Below are 23,620 nucleotides of genomic sequence, written 5' to 3'. Positions count from 1 at the left end.
GAGGGGTGGCCGATCCACCTCCAAAACTAATGGGGATGGCTCGGCCACCCCTAGACTCTTAGGGGTGCTCTGGTCACCACACCTATATATATAATTTTTTTAATTTTTTATTAATAATTTTTATTAGTTGGGTTGAAAAATTTTGAGTTGAATTGAGTAAAGTGGTGTTAAAAAAAAAAAAAAAAAAGTTGGGAAAAATCATGCCTTGATTTCCGCAAAGAAAAACCATCAAAAACACCATCACCCAAACATGTTTTTTCAATTTTATTTTCTATTTTCTAAACCATCCAAACATATTTCAAAAAACCTTTTTTTTTCTGGATGTTCACAATTTAAAAAACAATACAAAAAATCGCACACATAAACAAGCCCTAAAAGTTATATTAAGAGGAATAATTTTAGAAGTTCCTCTCATATCACTCAAAAAATGAGGTGATTTTTTAAATTACAATTTGATCAAAATCGAATAATGATCGATCACAAGCTCAATAGTGATTTTAAAAGCTACCCCATTCTTAGAAGAAGACAAGAGTGACACAACAGAGACTTGAAGAATTACTTGGATAAATGATGTAGAGCTTTTATCGGTACCGGTAGCATTTCTTTTGATTAATTGTTTTAATTCTCTTTAAAAAAAAAAACTTCACGTCATTTTAGTACGCATCTCTTTAATAAAAGATTTGATATCCCTAATATTTATCTTTCCCTTTTAAGAGTTACCACGAGTAGAAAAGTAAAATAAAAAAAAAAAAAAAGAAAGAAAACAAACTTGGCAGAAATAGGAGATCAAAATCAAATCCGGTTTTGTACAGGAAAGTTGTAAAAGGTGTGAATTCACTCTCTTTCTCTTTTCTCTCTGTCTTCCTTTCACTGTCATATAAAAACCAAAAGGAAATTACAATGCTTATTAGTTATTACTGAGTCGATAATCCAGACGCGTCTCCCCTCTGTATTGTTTTGACCACAGATTGGGTCTCTCTCTCTCTCTCTCTCTACTCTCTAGAGGCAGAGAGGGAGACTAAGAATTAAGAAAAATCAGTCTTTGATTCCCCAAAAAGTCAAACAATTGCAAAAGCTAAAAACCTCCCACCTCGCAACAACAACTACAACGACAACAAGAAGAAGAAGAACCATTAACCCTTCTCTCTCTTTCTCTCTGTCTGAAATCTCAAGGCTTTGATCCTAACTTACTCTCTTTCTGAGCTTTGTTGGGTCTTTCTTGTTCGAATCTTTTATTATTTTGGAGAAAAACAGAGTCTTGTCTATGATGAGTTCGAATACAGCGGCGTCGAGTTCAGGAGGCGCTGGATCGGCGGATTCTTCAGCTCCCAGGAGAATTTCCAAGCGACCCAAGTGTAATTTCCTCTCAAAAGCTTTCGTTTTTGGGGCTTTTTTCTGGGGGGTTTTGAGTTCGTTCCATACGTACTCACTCACAATTTTGTTCATATGATTCATCGTTTTTTCTCGGCTGCTTTTTGATTAAGTGTTTCTTTCTATGTAATCTATAGTTCCAAAAATTCACTAATATTTTTGTTGAGAATAATTCGGAGGTACCCAGATGAAACTTTTTTGGGTTAGTCTTTAAATCTTTATGACTTTTTGATTTTTGTGCTTCATGGGTTTTTACGTTCTATGTGATAAGTCTGATTGTGTTAATGCGCTCGGTTTGACTTTGTGTGCATCTGAGAGTTTGGTGTGCTTTGGTTTGTTAAATTAACAATATTCTGGTATGGAACATAAATATCAGTTCTCGGTTAATATTTTCTTTTGGAATTATCTTTAATTTTGTACTTATATTTCAATTATACTTGATATGCCTTTTGAGTTTTTAATAACGATTATGTTGGCTTTATAGTTATTAGTTCGCTTTTGTATTCTAACATGTAGTTGACTTTGTGTTAATGACCTTAGTGTAGAGTAGAGGATGGATAATAATAAACTCAGGAACAATTTACTGCTAGATAACCCACCATATGTAGGATCATTCTATAATGTCCTATCTACCCGTGATAGCCCTCTTTTCCCTTGAAAGTGTATTTGGCGGAATAAGGTTCCTTTGAAAGTGGCATTCTTTGCTTGGTTGGCTGTGCTAAGGAAGATCTTTACTACGGATAGTTCTCGGTTAATATTTTCTTTTGGAATTATCTTTAATTTTGTACTTATATTTCAATTATACTTGATATGCCTTTTGACTTTTTAATGACGGTTATGTTGGCTTTATAGTTATTAGCTCGCTTTTGTATCCTAACATGTAGTTGACTTTGTGTTAATGACCTTAGTGTAGAGTAGAGGATGGATAATAATAAACTCAGGAACAATTTACTGCTAGATAACCCACCATATGTAGGATCATTCTATAATGTCCTATCTACCCGTGATAGCCCTCTTTTCCCTTGAAAGTGTATTTGGCGGAATAAGGTTCCTTTGAAAGTGGCATTCTTTGCTTGGTTGGCTGTGCTAAGGAAGATCTTTACTACGGATAGTTCTCGGTTAATATTTTCTTTTGGAATTATCTTTAATTTTGTACTTATATTTCAATTATACTTGATATGCCTTTTGACTTTTTAATGACGGTTATGTTGGCTTTATAGTTATTAGCTCGCTTTTGTATCCTAACATGTAGTTGACTTTGTGTTAATGACCTTACTGTAGAGTAGAGGATGGATAATAATAAACTCAGGAACAATTTACTGCTAGATAACCCACCATATGTAGGATCATTCTATAATGTCCTATCTACCCGTGAAAGGCCTCCTTTCCCTTGAAAGTGTATTCGGCGGAATAAGGTTCCTTTGAAAGTGGCATTCTTTGCTTGGTTGGCTGTGCTAAGGAAGATCTTTACTACGGATAATCTAAGGAAGCGACGTATCATAGTAGTAAATTGGTGTTGTATGTGTAAGAAGAGTGGAGAATCCGTTGATCACCTTTTCCTCCATTGTGAGGTTGCTAGTGCCTTATGGGATTTTGGGTTAGCCTGGGGCAGGCCTAAATGAGCGGTAGATCTCTTTTGCTTGGTGGAGCGGTCAGTTTAGTAATTCTCATAGTGCAGCATTGTGGAAGATGATGCCGTCCTATATAATGTGGTGAATCTGGAGAGAAAGTAATGATTGTAGCTTTGAAGATTGCGAGAGAAAGGTGGTGGAATTAAGGGCTTTTTTCTTTAATACTCTCTACCACTGAGTGACTGCCCTTGATTACTTTCTTCTTTTTGGGTTTCACAATTTTCTTGCCTTTTGTTCTTTTTCTGGTTAGGTATTTCTATTGTATATATCCTGTGTACTTGGGTTGCCCTCCTTTTTTTTTTTTTTTTTAATGAAATTTGATTACTTATAATAAAAACTGTTTTCATGCTCAAAATTTTGATGTTTCATTTATTTGTCGATGTACCACATATAAAAATTTAGGTTTTTGTTACTAGATCCTTGCATCTACTCTTCGAAAGAATAAAATTGTCAGCCTGTTTATGATTAAATGTGGTTGCCAATGTTATGCCAATCCTTTAAGCTCCTTATAGGTTTCAGTAGATGCCTTCAAACTATGGCCATGAGGGGCTCAGTTTTGAAGGCTAAGTCAAACAAATGAAACTTTGAGTAAGGATGACAACTGGATGGCTTAATTGGGTGTACTCACCCTTGGTGCCCTTACTAAGAGTAATGAGATTCACGTGGTAGAGTTCTGGTCAAGTTTCAGGCATGTTTTTAGAACTCAATACAGGTTTGAGTTTGGTCAGGTTTCTGTAGCGTTCTGGCAATGTTCTGTGTCATATGTCCTAAGATTTTAGGAAATAAATGGACATCACGCCTAGATACACACTTGACCTAATGAATGAAGGCAAGTATATTTGATGTAGTGCCAAGGTGACAGCCATGTCATGATGACACGGATAAGTTAGAAGACTAAGAATTTGGCTTGGACTACACCATCTTCCCTGATAAATTGTGTTTTATTTTGAATTTGCTTTCTTGTTTATCCATCCAGTGCTTTGTGATAGAGTTAGAAGCTGTGATAGAATTGGAAATTCTAGTCTTAGTTAGTGTTATGTGGGAAGTAGTATATCTATGTATGCATAGCCAAATTCATTGGGGGTTTTGTGTTTGTGAAGTCTTTTGTTTGTGTGTGAGCCCTTTTATGTGTGGTGTGTGTTTGAATATGTAGTGAAGCTTTTCCACTGTTTTCCTTGTACACTTCCATGATCCTATACAACATGAATTGGCTTTATATGTTGACACTTCTTTAGTAGCTCTGCTGATTTATTCTTAAGCAACTGGTTTGCAAATCCTATTAAACTTCATGGGATTTTAATGGACTAAAAGTGATTGCCCTTTCACAAAATTTTCAGATTCTAAGTTTACTCAGCAGGAACTTCCGGCATGCAAGCCAATTCTGACACCAAGATGGGTAAGCCCTATAATTGCTTGTTTTTAATATCTCCCTAATGTTATCAGTTTGCAAGGAAAAAATAATTAATAGATCTCTCTCTCTCTCTCTGTGCAGGTTATTTCGGCATTCTTGCTTATTAGCATTATCTTCATACCAATTGGAGTTGCTTCCTTGTTTGCTTCCCGAGATGTATGTTTAAACATGATCCAATGTGTTGTAATTTATTTGTAGTTCCACAAATAGTTAATTTGGGATTTGTCTTCTATCAGGTTGTTGAAATTGTTGACCAGTATGAAACAGATTGCATACCACCGGCCAATAGAACTGATAAGGTCAAATACATACAGACCTCTGAAAATAACACATGTGACCGAAGTATAACAGTAAGTTTCCTCTGGACAAATTCTCATTTATGTTATTGTTGTTTGTTAAGAGATTAACACATTGGGGAGTTTTCTAGTGATACTATAGTATAATATATTCAGACACAACTTAACCCAAAAGCAGCTTATGGTTTTGAACTCAATTATAGTATATTAACCATTCACGCTTGTAACATCATTCTAAGTGTACCTTTTTCTCTAGTTACGTATATATTTAACAATCTCCCCTTTATGTGTATGTCTATCCTCACATTGCTACCTTAGACGAATACTTTATCAATCATAAGTAGCTCCTTTTGGGTAAGAGAGACCATAATTCTTCACTTAGGGTAAAAGAACACCACAATACTCCACTCAGGTTAGGAGAATATCACAATTTGACTAATTCTTTTTCTGATTCTCATTAACAACAAAATGGTCTGTAGATATCACCTAAAGTACTAATATTCAAATTCAAATAAACTCTAATCCTAATAACCTAAAATCTTAATATTACATAATCTGATCATAATGAATATCTTATCCCTATCATTGCCACAGCTATAATTAGTTCTTCAGCAGCTGTGGTGGTAACATTATGTGGGATATTGGAAGCTACTGTAACATCTCTAGCAGTATCGTTTTCTTATATATATTCTGGTTCTAAGGTGATAGAAATGTGGGGTAATGATTTAATTCCTAAGTTTACCAAATGGATGGACTTATCTTCTTTTTTATTGTTTATCTGGAAGGTAAAAAAGCGAATGAAGCAGCCAATATATGTGTACTATCAGCTTGACAATTTCTACCAGAATCATCGCAGGTACTCATCTGCTGCCTTTGCCATATCTTCCAAATATGTTTAATATGACTAACGCAAGAAACTATTTATTGAAATTATATTAGCCAAATTTATGTGTGGCCATGAAACGTTGGTCCATCTAAGCTGCAGAAAATTACCAGTAGACCATAGAACATGGTTATTCATTAAATAAAGATGACATGGGTGCTGGCCGAACCTTTTTAAAACCCTTTTTTGCCTCACATAATGATCTATTAAAGGATTTCCGCATCTGGGGATGCACTGACAACAAAATTTATTACTGATGGTTTTCTTACCATTTTAAAACAAAATACTGTGGCAGCTCTTTTGGTAGGTAGTAATGGCTGCGGTTTGTACTACAAGAAACTGTTTCCATTCATTTATGCATGAGAAGTAGCATCGAACTACAACTGGGTTATGAGAATGTGTATCTTATCAACTACTTGTTTGTGTGTTTAAAGTCAGTTGAAGCGATTAGATTTATAACAATTTCCAGATGATGTGCTGGATACAAACACAGAGAGCCACACTGTTCTTTTCATTGCTTTTACAATAGTTTACTGTTATGGACAATTACACATGCCTTCTACCTGTCCACGGTCTCATTTATTCGTCTTTTTTTCTTCTAAAATACAAAGTTAGCCAATGTTTGCATACTTGGGGAAAATTTGAACCACTGGTCATATTTAGATAACTAGCATGATGCCTGAAGCACAAAAGATGATACTTTGTTGATTTCAGAATAAGGAAAGTGACTTGCATTTTAGTGCACTATATGTTAGCTTCAGGAATGAGGGTACTTGTGTGTGCTATATTGATCTCATATCTTGCAATTACTTTTAGATATCCTCAATCTTTGTTTAACATCTTTTCCAGTATCTTTTATACTTGGCCTTTACTTTTCACCTTTTTTTTTTCCATAATGAATGGAGGCTTCATCAAGTGTCACCATGACTTTGTACAGGTATGTGAAGAGCCGAAATGATGCACAGTTGAAAGATGGGAATTCTGATGCTATAAGCTCTTGTAAGCCAGAAGATAATTTGTCAAATGGGTCAGCAATTGTTCCAATTGTTCCTTGTGGTCTTATAGCTTGGAGTTTGTTCAATGATACTTATAAATTCTCCCGCAACAACCTGCCATTGACTGTAAACAAGAAGGATATCTCATGGAAGAGTGATAGGGAGCACAAGTTTGGCAAAGATGTCTATCCTAAGAACTTTCAGAATGGAACTCTTAAAGGTGGCGCATCACTTAATGACTCCATACCAGTAAGCATTTCACGACTTCTCATCTGGTAGAATTAAAGTATAACTATGATAATGTTCGTGCACAATAATAGACTTTCTAAATCAATTGGAGCATTTATGTTCGTTATAAGAGAAAATGCCTTCCTGCATCTAGCAGCATAGAATATTTTTTTGAAAGGTGGTTTGTTGAAATACAACTCCAAAAGGAGCGTCACCAGGGACCCAGAATATACACAAGAGGCGTCATGCTAGATTGTTTTGATAGAAGTTTTCCTTTACTTATAAAAAAAAGATTGTTTTGATAAACAGTTGTTTAAAATAACACTGAAGGGGATGTCACCCCATTATGCCGGGTCTTGACTAGAGAATTTCTTGAACAACCAAAACATCTGAGCTCTTAAAGTTTAATATAGCTAAAAATTCTAAAAAGGAAAAAGAACAAAGTTAAGATGAATATAATTCCAAGTAAACAATGATATGAGGAATATTATCTCGAGTTTATATATGTCACCCAGTATGCTGTGTCTTGACTAGAGAATTTCTTGAACAACCAAAACATCTGAGCTCCTAAAGTTTAATGTAGCTAAAAATTATAAAAAAGGAAAAAGAACAAAGTTAAAATGAATATAATTCCAAGTAAACAATGATATGAGGAATATTATCTCGAGTTTATATATGGAAATTGTGTAGCCCACAAAAAAAAAAAAGTTTTATGTATAGGAATCTACATGTTGTCAAATACTCTTTTACTGTTTGCATTCTTGATGGCCACACAATCTATCAGGGGACTGCTCTCCAGGCCAAGTCGTTTTCCCTGCCTTCAAAATAATACCTGTGTTTGAGCACTCACTGCAAATTTATTGAGATCATTTTACAAACAAATTCCAATTCATAGATTACCTTTAGCTCCCCTCTCCCCCCTCTCCCACTGTTATATGTGACATTCTTAAGTCTTAAGTAAAGTTGCTTCAGTAAATGAGACGAGTGGCTAACCTGGTCAGATATATTTTGTGTAACAGTTGAGCAAGCAGGAGGATCTCATTGTATGGATGCGAACTGCCGCTCTGCCAACTTTTAGAAAGTTGTATGGGAGGATAGAGGTGGATCTTGAGGAAAATGAGACAATACAAGTGATATTGGAGAACAACTATAATACATACAGTTTTAATGGCAAAAAGAAGCTTGTACTTTCTACCACTAGTTGGCTTGGCGGAAGGAATGACTTTCTTGGCATTGCTTATCTCACTGTTGGCGGATTGAGCTTCTTTTTGGCTTTGAGTTTCACTGTAGTATATCTTGTTAAGCCAAGGTAAATTTCTTAATCACATACTCAACCTGTTCTTAATATGTTGGGCTCTATAAGAGTGCCGCTGTCAACTGGTGGCTTCTTGTGAGCTTTCCTTTTTTGCAGCCTGATTTGTTGTACATGTATCCGTCTGGTCTGTGGGGAAACATGCTAGGGTCCATCTGTGTTTCATACCTTATTGTCGTAGTATGCAGGTTCCTGCACAGGTGTAAATTGGTTAAGTGGTGAAATAGAAAGTGAACTTTTGGCCTCATTTCCATTCAATTGCAAATGCATTTGGGCATGGAATTTTGATCATGAACTTATGTGGCCCAAATTAGCTGTTAGGCACACGTGTGCAGTTATTACATTATTTAATGGGTGAGCTAAATGTAGGTAGATAAGCTTTCTTTCTTTTACTTCTCAGTTTAGATTTATTTTTCTTTAAAACCCTTCCCCTTGCATTTTTGTAATCAAGAATTTAGACCCACCGATGTTAATGGAGTATGTCTTCTAATTTTAAAAATAGAAGTCAGGAAAAGTTATAATTTATAAAGTAAAACTTTTTTTTGAAGTTAAACCTAGATGTTGGTGTTGGACAGACGGCATTAAAACTGTAACACGATTGATTTTTTTAATATGATGTTACTGAGATCATCTTTTTCCAACAGTATTTTGTGACCATGGTGGAGTGTATGTTCAGTTAATTCTAGGGGTGGTAAGAAGAACTAGGCATGGGCTATTTTTAGCGTCCATTCTTTGTTGCAAGAGAGATTCTTGTTTATCAGCTTGATTGATGTCCCTCCAGCATTACCATGCAGTTAGTCTTACAGAAAAATTCATATACCGGGCGCATTAAATATTGTCGTGCAGAACATGTAATATCATAGGGAATTCCTTGGCAAAAGGGTTACTAGGAATTAAAAGTTTAGACAATTATGTCTTGTAACTAATCTGTCCCTGGTTCTTTGAATCTGTGTATTTGCAGGAGACTTGGAGATCCTTCATACTTGTCATGGAACAGAAATCCAGGGGGGCGCTAAGGAAGGAAGTTTCTGGACCTCTGTTGATAGCTTGTCTTGAGCATTTCACAGTGGATAATTTTTATATGATGTAATTTTATGTGTTCATCCTTGTAGTGATATTGTTGATAAATGTTCTAAATAGAAACGATGCAACCGTGAACAAGCTGTATCTCTCGTTATGTTTCGTACTACAAATGATTTTTTATTATTTTAATTTTGTTTTTATTTGTACCTACATGATTTCTCTGGTGTATTTGTTCAATGTTCTTTCATTTTGAGGTGTGTATTGTGCCGTTTAATGCATTTGATTAACATATCTAAATTTTATTTTTCAAACGGTTACATAAATTCTTTAACATAAATATTTAGATGTCTGTCTTATTCATTGGCTCACGACTAACAAGTGAACTTTTTCATTTCAAAAAAAAAAAAAAAGAAAAGAAAAGCATTGCATTGCATTGCATTAGCATAACTGCACTGAGCCGCTATAGAAGAACGATGGCGCCTGTATGTGAGGGTAGGGTTGGCCCGAATTGGTTTGTAATGCACATGGAAATACGCGTGATGGAACATTTATGTGAAATGAATATGGATCGCTTTGAATTAGGGTTTGACAATTTTTGCCACAATCCGAAAATCTAACACTTAGCGAGTTAAAAGTAATTAAATAGGTTGGCTTTTATATTTAGACTTCAACATGACTCAAACAAGATAAACAAATACAAATTGTCACCATTCACCAAAAAAACGTGGTGGTACCGTATATTTATAGTGTAGTGCTCTGAAGTCCTCTTACTATAGTCCAACTATCGTGTATGCTATAGATTTTTGGTGTGGCAGATCCTTTGTGGTTGTGGTCCAAGTGAAAGAAGAAACTCGAGAAATTGTTCTTCTGCATTCGGATTTTTGGCGGCTGGAGCCATGTTAATAGTATTTTAACATGGCATTTGTAAATAGTATTTTAACACATTTCTTTATATCTGCACCTATAAGCAGGAGCAACTATATAAAGAGAAGCTGAGAGCCCTGCACCATATTCTATGATTTGATTGGAAACTTTTACTATAGATATGAAAAGCATTTTGAGCCTTTGAAATTTCTTCTGTGAGCATGATAAATCTACTTTTCATTAATTCTAAAAGAAGTGTTTTAACACAAGTTGGTACCTGTTCCATTTCACTGCATGATGGCTTTCCAGTAAGCTTAGTTGCCAAAAACAAAAAGGGCTTGTGTTTTTGTCCATTCATTCGGATGGCCACTCACAGTACTCTTAGGAAGACATTGGAAAGATATGCACCTTCTGGGTAGGATGGGTCAATAGGATGATCACATGCTGCTCCGGCCTGTCGTACAACAGTAATCTTCCTTCCTGCCATTGTTGCAGCACCCTGATCACCAAGAAAAAAGATGTTTGTCAAAGTTAATTAGAGACTCCTGTTAATTTCTTCCAATGAAAGAGTAGGAGTGACCATCTGTTTGCCATCAAACTTCTTATCTGTGGCCAAAAATTATGGATAGAAGTATCAATTTTATCACATATGTTACAGTAAAAAGGGATTCATCTATTCACCTCGTTCCAATAAAATGAAAGGAATAGAATCACATATTGAGAAGAAGAAATAGACTACGCACCGTATCAAGAGGGGTTACAAAGCCATTGAGTAATATTATTTAATAGACTGCTGATATATTTCTGTCATACAATTGAGACGACACGATAGTAGAAATCAATCCTTAAATTTTTTTTTTTTTTGTAAATGTTGATTCAAGGGTTAATTTTCAATGTCGCATCGTCCTAATTGTATGACAGTCGCAGTATACTAAATAGCATTACTTAGAAGCCATTTCATTCTGATCAAGTTCCTGACTTTTGGCACAATGGCTTCTGACAATGTTATAATAGAAAGTAAATTTTTCTCAAAAAGTAAAATAACATCAATGAGAGAAAAAGAATGACAGAAGGCTCATCTATAGTACAGATTATAGCAAATCATTCTTAGTTATATGAAGATGATACTGAAAAGTTTTTTTTTGATAAGTAAAGAAGAAACTGAAAAGTTAATAACACATCAACATTTTCAATCAGGTAACAACACAGTAGAGAAAGAATTACTTGCCTGAAGAGTAGACAAGAACATCCCACTTTGGGTCATAGCTCCTGAACACGAACATGTCATGAGAAGTCCACCTCTCCTTGTTAATCGCATTGCTAATGAGTTTAAAGTTCTGTACATGCCTAATGCACTTTGTAAAACCTAAATTGAATAATGACCCGATAAGCAGCATAGAAATTCACAAGAAATAGAGAAAAAGCTGACATATGCATAGAGAAGCAAACTGCAGTTTGTAAACAAGGTCAAAAGGTTTTGCATGCGATTACAAAGCATCAAACCAAACAAGTAAGATATTTTTTTATTAAGTACATCAATCTTATTAGAAAGTGCAAATGGACACAGCTCAACTCAGCTGCTCAGGTACATTGAGAGTATACAAGAAAGGACACCCACTTAGGGGGGGAGAAAGAACACAAATCCAACAATTTCAGAAAATTAGAAAACCCAGAAATCCTTGTAGCAATCATCCACCCATAAAAGGTTTTGAACATAATATCTTTTAACTATACCAATGTTCTCACAAAATCTTCAAAGTTTTAGGAGTCACATTTTCTCTAGATGCACCATATTACACAAAGGAGAGCTATCCTCTAGGCTTCTAAATTGCGGAGACTACCAAACTGGCCAATAAATCCACCACCCATTAGGGGGCACTACCCCCTCTATCCCAAAAAGATGAAAATCAAAGTGCACGTCTTTAGCTAGTTTAGAATGGAGCAGAAGATGATCAAAGGATTCCCCACTCTTCTTACACATGCACTAGTCAATTACTATAACTTGCCTTTTTCTTAGATTATCAAAGGTTAAAATTCTCCCTAATGCTGCTGTCCAAACAAAGAAAACCACCCTCGAAGATGCCTTACTTATCCAAGTGCTCTTCCTACAGAAAAGATAGCTAGCGAGGGGACAAAGCACATGATAAAAAGATCTAACCTCGAATATCTGCCTTTTGGAGGGCGACCAACAAATCCTATCCTCGCCTCCTTTCAACCCACTAGAGTACAAGAGGATGAAAAATGAGGTGACTACATCTCCCAATCATGCACGACTATGATGAAGTGTTCCACTGACTGGTATCATTCAAAAACTGCACGTGATCTACAACTGAGGCCTCCTTAAAGCTAGCAATAGTAAGCAACGCCGGAAAGGCTTCCTTCAAAGTCCTATTTCCAACCCACACATCATACCAAAACCGGATCCTAGACCCGTCTCCCACCTCAAATCGTCCCAACACCTCCTAATGTTTCTCCACAACACCACCCATGCACTGCATTGGAGCACCACCCTCACCACAAGCTCTCGTACTTAGCTTCAACCACCACTCTCCACAATGTCTCCCTTTCTGTGGCGCAACACCAAAGCCATTTCCTCAACAGGGCTCAATTGGACAAGATCAGGTTCCTAACTCCCAAACCTCCTGAAGACAGTGGAATACAAATTTTAGACCAATTGATTAGATGGAATGTAAACTCATCACTGACTCGTCCCCACAAGAAATCCCTTTGAATTTTATTGATTCGATTAGCAATTCCAAATGGGATTAGGAAAAGGGACATAAAATAAGTAGGCAGATTGGAGAGAGTACTTTTAATCAATATGATCCTACCACCCTTCGACAGATAAAGCCTCCTCTAACTTGCCAAACGCCGTTCCATCTTTTCAATAATACCATTCTAGATAGATTTTGCCTTAAACGGAGTCCCTAAAGGAAGTCACAAATACTTCACGGGTAGAGAAGACACCCTCCAACCAAGGATACTGGCCAAGCCTCCAACATCATCCACGACACCAACGGGGACTAACTTTTATTTGGCCAGGTTAATTACGGAGATGCTTGGAATGAGCCTCACAAAAAATCGAAGTGTCATCCCAAAAAGGAGATGAGACAAATTGACCACATCATTACTCCTTGATCCCACTAAAAAGCCTGATAAGAGCTGCCTATCAACAATGGTGGACAAAATTCTACTCACTGTCTCCATGATGACAACAAACATCAACGGGGATAAAGGATCCCTTGACTCAGGCTACGGGAACTTTTAAAGAAAGAAGCACACTATAGAGATGCAATGAGCTATCCAATCTCGCCATCTCTCCCCAGAACATCTCCTCAACAAGTACAATAGGAAGTCTCAATTAACATGATCGTAAGCCTTTTCTAGACCCAATTTGCAAAGCACACCAAGGATCCCTGATCTAATTTTGCTATCGAGACATTCATTAGCAATAATGACTAACCCTAAAATCTATCTTCCCCTATAAAAACATTCTGACACCTGGAGATGACCTTCTCCAACACTACTGTTAACGAGTTAGCTAGGACTTTAGAGATAATTTTGTAAACATTGCTCACAAGACTAATTGGGTGAAAAATATTTGATATCCACCACCCCAGCTTTCTAGGAAATAAGAGTAATAAATGAGAAATTGAGGCTCCTTTCAAAGTTACCCCGATCATAGAACTCATGCAAGACGTTCATGACATCTTCTTTAGGAATCTCCTAACAAGACTGGAAGAAAGCCAAAGAGAAACTATTAGGGCCTGGGGCCTTGTCGCTGTTTCGAGCTTTCACCACCGCAAAGATGTCACTCTCCTCAAAGGCTATTTCCAACCAAGTGGCCTCCTCCGCATCAATAGTGTTAAAGTGAGACCATCCGGTTTAGGCCACCAATTGAATTATTCTAAATAAAGACGAGTGTAAAACTGCAGAATATGCTCACTTATTTTAGTAGAATCCGAAGAGACGGTGTCGTTAACCACTGGGGAATCCACGGTGTTGTTTTTTTCTATTTGAATTTGCATGTGATGGAAAAGTTTTGTATTCTTGTCTCCCTTCCCCAACAAAAGGGCCCTAGATTTCTATCTCTAACTAATTTCTTCCAAAAGAGTAGTCCTTTCCAATTCACTAGTAACCTATACCTTTCTTGCATTTTCCTCATCTTAAAGGACTATCTTCTACAATAGAATCAAGGTCATGCAGTTCAACCAAAAAATCATTTTTCTTCTTCTCGACAATGCCAAACACCTCCTCATTCCATTTTTCAAATCAAGTTTCAAGGCTTTTAGCTTTCAAGACAAGACAAAACTAGGGGATCCTTGATAGCTATAAGACAACCACCATTGATTCACCCTCTCCACAAATTAAGCCACATACTCTCAAACTTAAAATAACATCTGCTTGTAACAAAATCAACGCAATCAAGCAATAAAGGAAGATGATCCAATAATACTCTAGGGAGCCTACACTGAGAGACATAAAAAAAGTGGGCCTCCCAGTCAGGAGAGAGAAGAAACCTGTCAATTCTTGACCACAACGAAGAATCACAGTTACCAAACCACATGAAACTACCACCAACAAGAGGGATGTCCATATGGCTTTGCTAAAAAATTAACTCAGAGAACTCAAACATAGCTGGGGGCGAACGAGAGTTGCTAGATCTCTTGCTTGGGAATCAGATGATGTTAAAATCACCCCCGATAAACAATGGAACATTCCAACAACTAAGGTAGTGTTTGGCAAACAACATGGCTTTTCCACGGCACTATTCACAATAAAAAAGAAAATAATGATTGGTATAGAAAAGTGAAAAGTGGAAAAATTTTGTTTTGTAGTGATTTTTTTATTTGAATAGTAGTAAAAAGTAAATGATGTGATATAAGAAGTGAATGATGTGATATAAAAGTGAGAAGGTTTTAATGTTATTTTTTTTTGGGAATGAAATGAATAGTGTTTGGCAAGGGGGGGAGGGGGGTGTTGTTTAACAAACAACCCCTAAGCAACCAAAGCCAGTTCACCCCAAAGCACCCCCCTGTCATTGTTGGCATTAGAATTATAAACATCGGCGAATGCCCACTCAAAGTTGTCATTGACATTTCTAAAAGAATATGGCACATAATATGCCCCCCTCCCCAACACACACACACACACACTCAAATTTTTTCACCACCCTCCTATCCCACATTAACAGTATCCTACCACAAAATTATAAAGTCCAGTCTCACCTAGTAAGGAACCAATGTGGGACTTAGCATCCATAAACGTCTTTATAATCCACCCACTCCATGTGTGTAACTCATCTTCTCAATGTGAGACTAACTTTTTGGGGTGTACATATTTAGTCTCAACCCAAATGGGTTAAGGATGTCCTACCACAACTAAAACCTCAAGTTGTTCCCAATCTTTCAAGCCCACAAACAACCTAATAAAGTGAGTCCCTTACATCCAACAAACCCAAATCAGGTTAAAATCTTGGTTCTGTTTCTGAAATTAGTAAATCCACACTTTATTTTGTATTGTAAAAACACTTAAAATGCATGTCACAATACCTTTCTTCGTGGTGCTAGTTTCGGAGGATCAAGAATGACTAAGTCCCATGATTCATTTCTAGAAAGAGCAGCCTTCATAAATTCTATTGCATCTTCTTTGAGAAATGATATTCTTTCTGGATCCATGTTGTTAAGAACAATATTTTCTTTAGCTAGCTCCAGAGCTGGCAACGATGTATCAATACCTAAGAGAGTACAGATATATTTAGTAAACTTCTTTAGCTTTAAAGATGCATGCGATCTTAAGATGTCTACCTGAAATAGAATCCAGAACAACATAAACTATCCTGGTCTAGATGTGCTCTCAAGAATAAATACAGAGAAGGTTAAACAATAATGAAAGTCTCGTGTCATGAGTTTTCCTTCTAAAATAAATGCTACGAATACTTACAACTTGTACAAAAAGCCCCTACAATATGATGGGCAAAATCATGTATTACATGTGTAACAATAGCAAAGATGCGACAACATCAAGTATGAAAATTTCCAAAAAGTTGTTTGCAAGAACATTTCACAACCTCTAATGGCTCTTTTAACTTCTCAAAAATGCATATGCACAACCTCTAATGGCTCTTTTACATTTAGACCTTTGCATTTTTAATTAATTTTTGCTCTCAATTTGTCAAATTTTATTGCATAATGCCAAAAATTTATGAAGTTCAATTACAAAAGATTTTGGCCAAAATAAAAAAGGATCAAATTCAAATAAAAAAAAAAATCTCAGCTAATTAGTCAAATTATGCCTTCAAGAAGTCCAAATCTAAATTTAGGGACATTTTTGCATGAGATGGTGAGAGAAACCCCATAATAACAATATCTAGCAAGAATTGACAAAGAAAAATGACTAAGTCAGCAATAAAATTATACCAGTGACACTCGCAGCACCCCCTCGTGCTGCATTTAAAGTAAAACCACCACTGTAGCAGCAAATATCAAGAACTTTTTTACTGTTTGACATAGTTGATATGAACTGACGGTTTTCACGCTGATCAGCATAAAATCCTGTCTTCTGGCCATCCAGTGAAATTGCATAAAAAATCCCATTTTCCATAACCTACATAACAAAATTACAAGTTGGCAAAAGATGCTGACATTCAACAGATTTTATAAAGCATAAAAGGCACAAGACAAGCAGATGCAGCCAGAAGCCAATTCCAAGGTTCTATGCCAACTTAGATTGGGGAAACAGGTGTTAATAATATACAACTTGCCCGAACGTGAAGCCAGCTGTAGATTGGCTTAGGAGCATTTCTTATTCAGGTATAGAAGAATTATTATTCCTTTGTTTCATTTCAAAAATCTTAAGATACCCTGAAAGAAAAATTCTTCAAACAGATGGTCTTCAGAAAAAAAAATGACCCAAGCATAAATGCCAACAAAATCATGACTATACACAAACAAAATCTTGGATTTCTAAGGGTAGAAACAAATGGAACAATGGGTTGAGCTAGTTTCTAAGTTAAGTTAGTTATTTCAGATTTCGAAACCAATTACAAAAAAGAAATAATAATAAATAAATTGTAGTATCCACAAAATATTTTAATTGGCCAAGATTTGCAAGGATCATGCTCCAACAAATTGGTAGTTTTCTCTCCAGAAACATGTGCAGCAAGGTTTCAAACAACCTTTACAATTCAAAAGGCACACGTCAATAGTAGGTGACTGGTTGCAATCTCAACAGTTGATAAAAACAAGAAGGATGGGATTCTGGGGAAAAGGTGGAGGCTTGGTTTTTTTTTTTTTTTGGGAGGGGGGGGGGGGGGGGGGGGGGGGGGGGAGGGGTTTGTTATCCTTTGGAGTTCTATGCACATCATGAAATAATATTATCATGCTGATGTCTTCTAAGAAACAATCTAAAATTTCCTTGGTGACCCGGGAGGGAGTGTGATTTGGGGGGAATGCAGGGTGTGGGGTGTACCATGGACCTTCAATCTCATCTTTTATCAGTTTCTTCTTGATCGCCATGGATTGAGGAGCTTGCAAAAGAGAACAATTTGAAATGAGAAATATATAATGTTTCAAAGGATTTTCTACCTTTGTTGTTCCAGGACAAGCAGATGGATACATCTCCTTCAAATCTGACAAATTGATTCCTTCTTCCTTCAAAATTTCGACAGATGGTCTCCATTTTATATGATTAATTTCATCAATTCTACTGATGGAGCCCTCAATTTCTTGTTTGTACTTCTCAACCCAAGCAGCTGATGATGCTATTACAGCTAAATCTCCAAAAACGTCAACAATTAATCCGGACAATCTGAGATAAAGCACTGACATTCAGTAAGTGTACTAGCACGTCCATAGACAATTCTATGTGATATAGGAGGAACGAAAATAAAGGATCAGTCCTAAAAATACAACTGCACCAAAAACCTATAGCTCCATAGAATATGCTACATTTCTTTTTTCTCACTATCTTCAACTTTTTTCTTTTTCCTTTCCTTCCTTATAAAATGTTGGAGGACTATTCCGCTCTAGATGCAGGACATATTTTGGACACAGATCTGATAATTCCATTAGAGCCATGCACATAGACATTATACTGATTTAACAATAAACTCTATAAATTGTATGTGTAGGTAGGAGTGTATGCGTATGCGTTTGCATTTGGGTTTAAGTATATAAATTCTTTTCAAATCTCAATACATCTATAAGTCAACTAACCAATGCATTCACCTTCTGGAGAAGCCAAACCCAAAGCCTTGTTTTGTTGAAAGGAAATTAGGACTATAATTTGCTAAATGTTAGCATTCATGCGTGCATGTATGAATTAATGAATAGCATAGGGGGAAAAAATGTAAACAACCCTTATCTCAGACTCAAAACAAACAATAAAATATTACAAGTATGGAAGATGTTATTCAACAAATAAAGGACACCGATAAATATTTAAATAAAGTTCATACCTGTCTCCTTCACTATTTACAAGACGATATGCATTTGTATTGGCTGAGGGAAGCCCCAAACTCACACGTAATTGTCTAGCCGCATCAATTCTTGCTTCAAGCAAGTTCTCCATGTTGAATGCAAATGAAGGATCTCTATATCATATAGATTAACAGCTTAACATCCTTGTGAAGGAAATATAACTGAACTGGAAACCCCTTTCTAAGAAAATACCTTGTTGCTTCCTCTTCAAGCTGCATAAGCCGAACAGAGAACATGGAGACTGAATTATACAATCCCCACCCAATTGGTTTCTCTGTCCCATCAGCTACCAGTACAATATCTCCAGTCCGGGGTGGTGGTCTACCAATTATTCTATCAACTGCTCCACTATACACCATTGGACTACCATTCTTAAAGAGTTGTGTCTTCCCCTTCTTTAATACCACCTTTGCAACACCTACCAAATCAAACCATTATAAGAAGATTTTATACCTAAATGATACTAACAATTCCAAGTTAGAGTTTCCCATGTAACCCTTTGCTATGCTCAAGTTAGACACATCAAAAAGAATGCAATGACACTGTAACAAAAGGGTTAGGAATCACCTCATTTTAGTGCTTAGACCATAGACAACACAGGGAAACAGAAATCATGCCACCAACAAGACGTTTGTGTTAAAAGGCCAAGAATGCTCACCCACAAAGTCTCTCAAAAAGAACATAGCTTAAATTTAAAACATTATGAGAACCCAAAAAGGAACCCCAAAAAAAGAGAGAAAAATAAAACAAAAAGAGCACAAGTTTCACTGTATCATGGGAATTGAACTGTTTAATCATCTTTAAGATAGCATCTGAAGCTCCAACGGTACAAACCCATCATCGTCAAAGACACCATTAGAAAAATGGATAAAACACCACAACCGCTGTAACATTATAATTTAAAATAAATTAATCAAAAATTGATATATTCATTATCCATAGTGCATAACTAGTTGCAAGAATCATTTTTCAAAGAGTGTCCTCAATCCATATCTGTTGTTGTTTGATATTTGATTATATGTGGCAAAATTGTCAACTTTTACTCGAAAGCAACTTGCCTTGACTCTCAGCCTCCCTCCTTCCTTTAATTTTCATCTTAAAATTTTTATGCTATACAGGCTTCAGTCAAATCGTCGGGCTCATATAAAAAAAAAAAAAACAGAGAACTGGTTGTTATTATACAGAAGGACTTTTGTAACCAATTATATAATGGACGAAAAAGGATAACTTCATCAACATTTTCCATTTTCCAATAACCCATTTGATCCCAACATTGCAGAAACATGTTTAATAATCAAAGTTGTGGCTTTACATCCATTTAAAGTGCAAATTTAGACAGACCCAGAAACCCAAACGTTTAAATACACACAGAGGCAAAGCAATCATGGAAAAATGACCAACCCCACACACACACACAACGCACCTTTGGGCTGAGAAGAAGCAATTTCTTGAAGAGTGGCGGTGCTTGGTAGTGAAGAAAAAGATAATGCTTTTATCAGGCGCGCGGGAATCAGCTGCATGACTTTGAGCATAAAAGAAAACGAATTTTTGAGGACTACCTTACCCTTTTTCCATGGATATATATATATATATATATATATATACCCATATCAACTATCCAGTTAACGTTTTGGTGCAAATTTAGGGTCCGAATGGGAGACCCACTTGATCTTACCCGTAAACCCAGATCCAACTGGGTTTGTTTCAATTTTTTTACTCTCAAAGTTCAAAAATTCTGAATTTTTCTTCGAACTTCTAATTTGATGCTATGAAAAATACCAAGATATCCTCAAAAAGTTTCAGGGTTGACATTTCATCCATTTTTAACGTCTATTTAACGTCAAACCCTAACAGAAGGAGGTAGATTGCATCAAATTAGAAGTTCGAATGGTGAAATTGAAATTTTTTAAACTTTAAGAAGTCTTCTTAAAATGTGTGGAAGTTCAAGTTTTTTTTTTTTTTTTTTTTTTTTTTTTTTAAAGGAGGTAGATTGCATCAAATTATAAGTTCGAATGGTGAAATTGATATTTTTTAAACTTTAAGAAGTCTTCTTCAAATGTGTGGAAGTTCAAGTGTTTTTTTTTTTTTTAATTAAAAAAAAAAAAAAAAACCCTAGATATGGCCACAAGAAAAAATGTTGATTTGTGGTATTATTTGATATATCATATATGACATAGAAGCACTTAATTATATAGAAGACAATCAAAGTCTTATCCTAGAAAACATAGAATACACAATCTTATCAACCAGATGAAATGATTGGATAAGATATGTGAGAAGTTTGGTTGACGAATTTTTGTTAAAAAAAAAAAAAAATGTTCTTAAATGGTAGCCCAATTGACTGGAGGCCACGCCCCATAAAATGGGGTTACTAATTTAAATCTCATTCTTTCCTTTTCCTTCCCTACAACCGAGCAATAATGTACTTTACTTTATTCGAAGGTAAAGTAAATAAATTTTATTTACATAAAAAGTAAAACAATTTTTTTGTGGGGATCAAGTGTTTGTTTCAAAAATAATATAGTGTGGGGAATTTGAAGTGTATTATTTGAGTATTCTTTTGTAATTGGTATTAGAGCTAGTAGCCAATCACAACCTTTGAAAAAGTATACAAACAAATTTGTAAGGTACGTCTATGACTCTATATGTTTTAAACAAATATATACCTTTTTCTAATTTTTCTCATTGCTTTAGCCATTGCAAGGTGTCTCCTTGTAGTATAGCTGCAAGGTAAAAAAAAAAAAAAAAAAAAACAAGTCAAAACGTTTGAAAAATATCATCTATTAAAATTGTGACACGTTACATGTTACATGTCACAATTTTTAACTATAGCATGTTACATTTTTAACATTTTTTTCAAGTGTTCTAACGTAAGAAAAAGTACATAAATTTCATAATTTAAAAATCTACTAACTTCTTTGAAATTATAAATATCCAAATGCAAGTTTCAAAATCATATAATTGTTGTCCAGTCTAATCACAATGCACTAGTACCTAAGGATTAGGTGCGTTGCAATATGCCACAAAGTGTGACATGAAATGAAGAGACAACAATGATTACGCAAAAAAGCTTGTATTCGAAAGATTATCTAAGGAAAAATATATAAGAGGAGCGCTGAAATGCTACATTTATTATTATTTTTTTATATACAATTTTTTTTTTTTTTTGGAAGGATTATATACAATTTTTTAAGGTGGCTTTTAAGGATCAAAATTTCATAAAGATTTATCTCAAATTCAATAGTAGTTTTAAAACTCATTTATGAGAGTGGAAAAATTTTGTAAATGAGTGAGTAAATGTAGCATTATTCAATATATAATTGTAGTACTTCCACGAGATTATGAAAATTAATTATGCTATTGAGCAATAGCTGAATCCTACATAAGCTTGTGTTGAGATAAATTTAGTGAATCTACAAGTAGATCCTTTAATCTTGTATGTAGAGAAACACATAATACGAAAATAATAATAAAGAAAGAAAAGAGAAAAAGACACATAGATTAAGATGGTTCAGCATGTAGCCTACATCCACACATTAAAGACTTATAGGTTACATCTTGTTTTTATTGAGTTTTGAACATAAGATAAGGCTTATTTATATAAGCCAATAGACAAACCCTCTCTACACTTAAAGCAATGTGGGATAAACCCACATAACATACCCCTGCAAGATGAATGGTCCGTTAACAATCGTTGATCTTGAACATCTAGTGGTTATAATTGATGGCGCTGGATTTGAAAACATCAGCTGCTCTTGAATTTAAACTTCGACTACTATGGCCGAGATGTTAACACAGGCAACTTTTGGCTAGAATTTTGACTTTGGTTACTTTTGGCCAGCATTGGCTTCTATGGTTGGAATTTAAACTTCAACAACTTTTGGCTGGCATCAATTACTTTGACTGGAACTTGAACATTGACAACTTTTGGCCGGAATGGGCCAACTAAATGGGTCACTTGGGGCAAACATGCCTCTTCGGGATCTTTTTTTTTTTTTTTTTTTTTTCTTGGTTTCATCTTTTCTCTACTCTTTTTCTTTGCCTTTTGTTTTTGTCTTTTTGTTAGCCGGAAAAATCGCAAGAGAATGGCAGCTGGTGGCAGCGACAATGGCTGGTGCTTGCAGCTTGTTGGGCTGATGAGGCCGAGCTCGGTGGATCTAGACTAGTCGGTCCCTGATATATAGATTAGCGATATTTCCGAGGTGATAAGCACTATGTGGAGACGCATGGGCGTGTTGAGAGTTATCATCGGCGCATGGAAGGGAGTAAAAAATCTGGCAATGTCTCTGAGAGGCGCGTGTAGTGGCTGATGGTGACAGATCTTCCACAAATCTTTCAATATGTACCTTGAAGAACTGATTATGGTATTAGATTTCCAGAATATGGTCTGAGGAAGGTTGGGAAGAGACTAGCAGTGCAACGATGGTGATGCAAATGGTGGCCTCTGACTAACGAGGACCACTGTGACGAATGGAAATAAGCCTACTTGTTTTCTGACACACGAAAACGAGTGGTAGCAACACCCAACGTAATCCGGCAAAGAAAATGCCTCTTTGCAATAGTTTATGCATATGTGCAAGCAAAATGAAATAGTACAAATAAATGAGTTTTTTGATTGTGAAAACAATCCGAAACAAAGATAAGAAACATAGAAAAAATGAAATCTAGAATCTAACAATTGTTGTTAGTATATTAGCTCTAATACCATATACAAACACATAATACAGAAATAATAAAAATTCAAAAATAATAATAAAGAAAGGAAAAAGAGAAAGACATGTAAATTAAGGTGGTTTGACATATAGTCAACATCCACACATCAAAGCCATATAGGCTACATCTTGTTTTTATTGAGTTTTGTTTTGTATACCTAAGAGGAGGCTTATTTATATAAGCCAATAGACAAACCCTCTCCACACTTGAGCAATATGGGACAAACCCACATATGCTCTAACATTATGAAATATATAATTTCAATTTTATTGAATTGTTTAATTATTTTGTTGGTTATATATCTATATTTTTTTATCTTTCTTTTATGAAACCCAAAATCCTCACTCCGCCACTAATGGACGACCAAATGTTTGGATTTGAAGCGGGAGGTTGGGATTAGCTTGGAGCTATTG

The 23,620-nt window shown here is 35.6% G+C and overlaps 2 protein-coding genes across 4 annotated transcripts; one reads left to right on the top strand and one right to left on the bottom strand.

Annotated features, from left to right (window-relative positions):
* Positions 1 to 927: 927 nt before the first annotated feature.
* On the top strand, positions 928 to 9,360 carry LOC132173866 (ALA-interacting subunit 3). Its single transcript, XM_059585518.2, has 8 exons — positions 928 to 1,355; positions 4,340 to 4,398; positions 4,495 to 4,569; positions 4,650 to 4,763; positions 5,495 to 5,565; positions 6,530 to 6,836; positions 7,835 to 8,124; positions 9,089 to 9,360. Exons 1-8 carry the CDS (start codon positions 1,265 to 1,267, stop codon positions 9,141 to 9,143), a joined length of 1,062 nt encoding a protein of 353 aa, XP_059441501.2. The 5' UTR covers positions 928 to 1,264; the 3' UTR covers positions 9,144 to 9,360.
* LOC132173865 (S-adenosyl-L-methionine-dependent methyltransferases superfamily protein) lies at positions 8,135 to 20,039 on the bottom strand. 3 transcript variants are annotated; one of them, XM_059585516.2, is made up of 9 exons: positions 19,918 to 20,039; positions 18,687 to 18,912; positions 18,473 to 18,607; positions 17,601 to 17,823; positions 16,434 to 16,620; positions 15,567 to 15,751; positions 11,243 to 11,380; positions 10,292 to 10,513; positions 8,135 to 8,319 (listed from the first exon to the last, which is right to left on the bottom strand). In XM_059585516.2, the coding sequence occupies exons 1-8, from the start codon at positions 20,024 to 20,026 to the stop codon at positions 10,385 to 10,387; spliced, it is 1,332 nt and encodes a 443-aa protein (XP_059441499.2). In that variant the 5' UTR covers positions 20,027 to 20,039; the 3' UTR covers positions 8,135 to 8,319; positions 10,292 to 10,384. The 3 variants fall into 3 exon arrangements, with proteins under 3 accessions (XP_059441499.2, XP_059441498.2, XP_059441500.2); XM_059585515.2 differs by lacking the exon at positions 8,135 to 8,319 and adding an exon at positions 9,803 to 10,111; XM_059585517.2 differs by lacking the exons at positions 8,135 to 8,319; positions 15,567 to 15,751 and adding an exon at positions 9,803 to 10,111.
* Positions 20,040 to 23,620: the final 3,581 nt, after the last annotated feature.

The sequence above is a fragment of the Corylus avellana genome, chromosome 3 (genome assembly GCF_965113065.1).
Source record: "Corylus avellana chromosome 3, dhCorAvel1.hap1.2, whole genome shotgun sequence".
Taxonomy (NCBI): domain Eukaryota; kingdom Viridiplantae; phylum Streptophyta; class Magnoliopsida; order Fagales; family Betulaceae; genus Corylus; species Corylus avellana.
Note: the sequence above shows the minus strand (reverse complement) of the source record. Positions and strands in the feature narration are given on the sequence as shown.

Excerpts from the sequence above, each read along its gene's own strand:
- LOC132173866 (XM_059585518.2), top strand. The coding sequence starts at position 1,265 with ATGATGAGTTCGAATACAGCGGCGTCGAGTTCAGGAGGCGCTGGATCG. Across the intron at positions 4,570-4,649 it reads CCTTGTTTGCTTCCCGAGAT|GTTGTTGAAATTGTTGACCA; the intron begins GTATGTTTAAAC and ends GTCTTCTATCAG. Across the intron at positions 4,764-5,494 it reads CATGTGACCGAAGTATAACA|GTAAAAAAGCGAATGAAGCA; the intron begins GTAAGTTTCCTC and ends TTTATCTGGAAG.
- LOC132173865 (XM_059585516.2), bottom strand. The coding sequence starts at position 20,026 with ATGCTCAAAGTCATGCAGCTGATTCCCGCGCGCCTGATAAAAGCATTA. Across the intron at positions 18,608-18,686 it reads CTTGAAGAGGAAGCAACAAG|AGATCCTTCATTTGCATTCA; the intron begins GTATTTTCTTAG and ends TATATGATATAG. Across the intron at positions 16,621-17,600 it reads CTTGTCCTGGAACAACAAAG|GTTATGGAAAATGGGATTTT; the intron begins GTAGAAAATCCT and ends TTTGTTATGTAG.